This window comes from Actinia tenebrosa, unplaced genomic scaffold, assembly GCF_029948245.1.
Source record: "Actinia tenebrosa isolate PJP-AT-01 unplaced genomic scaffold, QUT_ActTen_1.0 PGA_scaffold11__36_contigs__length_13525064, whole genome shotgun sequence".
NCBI classification, from domain to species: Eukaryota; Metazoa; Cnidaria; class Anthozoa; order Actiniaria; family Actiniidae; genus Actinia; species Actinia tenebrosa.
In genome coordinates this window covers 651610-657477 of record NW_028292571.1, presented here as the reverse complement: position 1 = coordinate 657477, position 5868 = coordinate 651610, and the positions used below count along the sequence as shown (strand labels likewise).

Here is a 5868-nt window from a genome sequence, read left to right as displayed (position 1 = left end):
TATAGAAGTTGGAGTTTCCAAACCATTTCACTCTAATATCTATGATGTCAGTTATTTCTTCTTTGAAAAAAGAAAGAAAGAAAGAAAGAAAAACCTTGTGTTATAAAGTCAAGCCAAACTTAGATATTTATACTTTAAAAACATACTTCTGAAGTGAAGAACTTTTTTAATTTGACAACGAAGGAAAACAAGTGTCAATAAATAAAAAATGATTCCGGTTAATGTATCACAAAAGATGGAAATATAAATTTATCACAATGTTTTTCGAAACAAAAATTGTTTGTGAGAAAGACGGTTTTTTTCTTTTCGGATCTATATTCCTATCTGTTGTATGTTGGTCTTATTTTAACTCTTACTTTATTATTGAAAATCGTTTTATGCTTGGGTTAACAACATAAGAAAAACAATGTTTTTTTCCTTTCTGGCGTCACCTGCTGAGAAGTCAAAGATATTTTAATTTGGGGTGGCTGGTTCTATCGGTCCTGCGTATTTTCATCGGGCTTCCCGTCAAGGAACATTCATAACGGTGCTCAGTTTAACGTTAGACCATAGAAAGGGATGGCTTCTAATTAAGTTTGAACGTTTTCCTTTCGTTTTTGTCATTACCCTTAGGATTCTTTCTCAAGTAAGCAAGATGCCGTGGAATCAATCTTCACAGAGTCTACCTTCGCTTAAAACTTTCACATCAAGAAAATTCGCAGCAATCCAAAAATCCTTGAGTCAGCCGGCACCAAGGACAGAAAATCTCTTAGGGGAAAAGAGAGCCTTGGCGCTTCCACCAATCGCCACATTCTACTCCTCAGAAGATATACAGCAGCAGAAAGACACGAAAATCAAGCAATGAATAAAGACGAAATATGTATCCGAAATCTACTCGTTTTAGTATCTATAAATGTATGAACAGGAGCAAAGTTTCGCAAAATTTCGATAATAGTCTAAAAAAATTATGTACATCCGTATGATGATGATGGTGATGATGATGATGGTGGTGGTGGTAGTGGTGATGATGATGACGATGGTGATGATGGAGATGATAATGAAGGTGGTGATGATGGTGATGATGATGGTGATGATGATGGTGATGGTGATGATATGGTCAAGATCTCTTGTGGAGATGGCGATGGCGGTGATAACAAATGTTACATGCTTTCAGCTCGAAGCCGTTGAGCTGCTCCACTGCTGTACTTGCGGTGGCGATAAGCGATGACGTTTTTGTTTACAATGATAACTGTAATGATCGCGATAATGTCGATAATGATAATTTTTTTACTTATAATTATTAGCTTTTATCCCTAAATTTTTAGAATTATTATTGCTACGATTTTATATTGCTATATATTAGTAGTAGTAGTAGTAGTAGTAGTAGTAGTAGTAGTAGTAGTAGTAGTAGTAGTAGGCATAGTTATTGTGGGAACTCGACCGGTTTTTTGGGAACCCGACCGGTTATTTGGGAACTCGACCGGTCATTTGGGAACTCGACCGGTCATTTGGGAACTCGACCGGTCAGTTGGGAAGAAGACCGGTCATTTTGGGAATATGACCGGTCATTTTGGGAAGAGCACCGGTTATTGTGCGAATATGACTGCTCATGTTAAATATAACCGAGAAAAATGATTTGCATTATATATTTAGATTTTAAGGTTTATCTAATTTGTACTAAATGTATTTTTAGCCGTGAGGGAATACCGCTTTCGAAATTTCTCGTTAAAATTTTACAAATAGGCTTTACGAAGCCGTAAAAAATATTTGCGTAAATATAACGTGATTAGGGAATACAAAATACGTACTTTGGGTTCGTGTTTTACGTTCAGGAATTACGGTAAGGATATTTCTAGATAAGAATGTAATAAACCTTGTAATCCTACACTAGAAACACTGCCTATTAACTTTAGACAGTTTATGTAATGATTGTGCTGCGTGTAACTCTTTGCTATAAGCTGTTTATTAACTATATTCTGGAATCAAAGAAGTTATAAACTGATCGTCTGACCTCAAAACTCTTAAACTCCTCAAAGCTATTGTAACGAAGTTAAGTTAAATGTTATACGTGAAATTCTAGTTTGATCTTTACGTGACTTTGCGTGAGCAATCAATTAGTTCCAGTCTTGAAGACGTCATCAACACACCTCTGGTTATGTACATTGTAGTCCTAACTATCACGTTTGTAACTAAGTAGGGTCTATAATTCTGATAAATAGAGTTGGATTGTAACTCATAGATAGTCTACTTGTGATCTAGTAGTGAGCAATAAACATCTTTGGAGCTAAACAAGTCTCTCTGAGTCATTACCTCAACACGTTACACTATCTTGCTTTCATCGATTATCAAGCGCAGGACTAGCTAGCGCAGGACTGATATGTAAGTTGTATTATTATTTATGTAATTAGACAAGTTTAACAAGAATTTTAAATGATTCACCAAATCACGCGAATCAATTGAAAGTTTGCATTGTACATGGTACAACTATGAACTCCATTCGTATCTATTTGTACGATACATATGTTATGATTAATCAGATTATTATTCTTACATTTGTTGAGGTATCCTTTAGTTTAGTTAATTGAATTGCGTTACCGATTATGTTTATGACTTAGCCCTTTAAACTCTTTAAACGAACATAGTTAGATCCCACGTGCTAGCCGTGTAACATAACATTGATAGAGGCTCAGGTGTTGCTTTAAGTATTTGCAGTTTACTAATATATACCACAAGTTGGTTCGTTGTCTGGAATATTAAATACAGAATTAAAAAATAAATTCCATACGATAATTCACCGAGGTCTTACTTTTGTCATATGGTATAACTAATGCAAATAATTTTTCTCATAGCATATTCGAACGTCAATTTAAAGTTCACCAAAATGAATGACCTATTTGCTTGCAATCCTGCTCAAATCAGTGATGAATACTCCGAAATGCGTGACAAGGAATGGGCACAACTATGTACCAAGTATATAAACGAGTTAATGATGGAGCAAATTGTCACTGAGGACAGGGAGCCAAGCCTCTTTTCTCGAGCCGACTTCCTTATATCAACTCTGAGAGCTCACCACTTTTGCCGCACAGGAAAAGAGATTGCAGTCCTTCCAAAAGGCAAGGATGACGGATTCAATGCCAAAGCTGTTGTTAAGCGAAGAGCCCAGAAACTACTAGATGCTATTGGTGAAATTGAAGACGAGTGTGGCCCTATTCATGCTGACAATATACAACCGGAGCAAGCCCCAAGAACATATGAAGAGCAATCTACAGCCTGTGTCACAGGTGCCACTTATGAAGAGCCTCCATCAGATGCGTCGATGGAAGCAGAGACTTCTCAGGAAGTGGTAAAAATATCCAGAGCCAAGGAGACCGGAGAAATAACTCAGCTTGATAAAGTAGAAGATCCTGAAAAAGAAGTTATGGTCACGTGTGTAAAGAAAAGACCCCTTCTTTCCACAGGCGAATGCCCCGTGTGTGGCGAGAGAAGGAAGCACCTTCGTGCGCACCTTGCAACCAACAAGCCAGGGCATGGCTGGTCTTCCGAAAAATATGAGCAGTGGCTTTTCCAAAAACAGTCAGAACAACGGAAAGACCGGCATCGCATACGTGCTTGCCCTGCAAAGAAATGTACCTGGTCAGGGGTGAAATTGGAGAGACATCTTAACGTCCATCACGACATTGATATTGGAAGTGAAAAAATGGCAAGGTTAAAAGCAAAGAGTAAGATCATCAGCAAAAAAGAAAAAATGATAACCACAACCAAAGACACTCCAAATAATACTCAAGATGATCAAAGCAGTAAATCGAAAAAACAAGAAGTGGATGGAAAAAAGCCATTATCCAAGTTCAAGATGGCTTTGCTAAAACTGGCAAAGGATGTCGAGACAAAGAAAAAATGCCCTCTGGCTTTAGATAGCGAAAGCGAAGAGCAAGAAGGTAGTGAATGGGATGAGCGTGACGAAAACGACGAGAGTGAAGACGAGATTAGCGAAGACAATAAAGACAGTGAAGAAAACGAAGCGTGTAAAGAGCAAGAGATGGATGAAAGTATCGGCGACGATGTTAGTGATGACAATGATAATGTTCAGGGAAAAGAGGCAAACCTGGGACCATATGGACCAAATTCAATGCCCACTAACATCTTTGAGTCATTAGTTAGGGGCTGGAACATCTATCTTGCCACTCCAGATGGCACTGAAAAGACACCAGCCATGATTCGTCAAATGTGCCAGCACGTTGTGACCATCGCCAAAGCTGTAGATCCGAACGTTCGGGACCTGGGTGTCTTTTTGGACAAAGATCGGCTTTACAAGCGCTTTTTTAAGCGTCAGATTGAGTTGCGAAAGCAAGAAAAGTCACAAGGCCTTTGTAGTAAAACTTTATCTTGCTACTCTTCAAGTCTTGAGCGCTTTCTTACCTATGCCATCAAGAGTATGAAAAGGTCACTTTCATCTGACAAGAGAGAGGCGCTGGAAGAACTGAAAGACACCCAAAGAAACTGGAGAGAGTCATGGGGAAAGACGATTGCCAAGCAACGAGCAGATCAAGAATGGAAGGCCCAAAATGTCCTTCCTACAGTCCAAGAAATCCGCAGCATAAATTCGTCATCTCATGTTAAAGAAATGAGAGAGATGATCATGCATACCAGCAATTACAGTCTCACCCCCGAAGATGCTGTGAATGTGCGAAACTACCTAATCTTCCTGATAAATACAGAAAATGCCAATCGAGCAGGGCCTTGTGCCGAGATAAGCCTCGCCACTTTCGACGACGGTAAAATTGTAGATGGCAAATGGACTATACATATTTCGAATCAGAAGACGACCAAAACGTTAGGGGGGTTAATCCTTAACTTCTCAAATGACCTTCGCCTGATGATTATCAGGTACATCAAGTACTTCAGACAACTGCTGATTAAAGATGGTTTTGAGACGGATGCCATGTTCCTAAACTCGACCGGATCGCCTTATACTAACTCGCATGTGCACCATGCCTTGAAGCAGTTTGTAGCCAAGACTGGTTGTCTGCGAGAAGAGAGTGTATCAGGCTTTTCCTCAAGCATGATCAGGCACTGTATTGTTACGAACACAAGGGGTTTAAGCTCTCCAGAGAAAAACAAACTCGCAAGCAAGATGGGACATTCGCGAGCAACAGCCGACCGCCACTACAACTTAATAAATAAGATGCAGGCAGCCTCTGATGCCCATGACACGATCACCACTTTAATGGATGGCAAATTAGAAGAAAAAGCCTTGGAACTCGAAGCTGAAGATGAAAAGGATGAACCTGAAGTGGACGTGAAGTCATTCCAGGAAACTGAGAAGGGTTCGGATGTCATACCACCATCAGAAAACGCCGATGTTGGACGATCCTCGATCTGCTACAAAAGGCGCCAGTGGTCAATAGCAGACACTAAGAAGATAGAAGATGTCTGCAGGAATGAAATCACCAGCGTGAAAGTGCCCACGAGAGATATGATTATCCGAAAACTAATTAATAACAAGGAAACCTTTGAAATAACTCAAAGGGAGGGTACTGAACGTGCCTACCAAAAGGTAAAGCATATGCGTCGAAATTATCAAATAGAAAAAAAGTAGTATGATATATATCTACATATAGCTAATAAAACGTTTTCTTTAAAGTGCAATAGTTTATTTAGCATCAATTAACTTTTACCCACATGAGTTGTACCATTGTTATGTAGCTACCATGCAGAGGATGATATGTAAAATCATATGAAATTGTATACCATTTTATATAGCGATCATACAGAAGATGGTAAATTATAAAATCAACTATAATCGATGTATTTGTGACAAAATAAGCCCACCGAGCTTAATGATGCACTGATATTTGTTTCCAAGTAAAAATATAAAATATTAAAATATTA

At 38.8% G+C, this 5868-nt stretch overlaps 1 protein-coding gene across 2 annotated transcripts; it reads left to right on the top strand.

Annotated features, from left to right (window-relative positions):
• Positions 1-1353: 1353 nt before the first annotated feature.
• On the top strand, positions 1354-5868 carry LOC148912297 (uncharacterized). Of its 2 annotated transcripts, XM_089027461.1 has the most exons (3): positions 1355-2358; positions 2829-4718; positions 4764-5868. In XM_089027461.1, exons 2-3 carry the CDS (start codon positions 2861-2863, stop codon positions 5573-5575), a joined length of 2670 nt encoding a protein of 889 aa, XP_088883587.1. In that variant the 5' UTR covers positions 1355-2358; positions 2829-2860; the 3' UTR covers positions 5576-5868. The 2 variants fall into 2 exon arrangements, with proteins under 2 accessions (XP_088883586.1, XP_088883587.1); XM_089027460.1 differs by having other exon boundaries at positions 1354-2358; positions 2829-5868.

What these genes read in the sequence shown, in the direction of transcription:
- LOC148912297 (XM_089027460.1), top strand. Translation starts at nt 2,861, where the DNA reads ATGAATGACCTATTTGCTTGCAATCCTGCTCAAATCAGTGATGAATAC.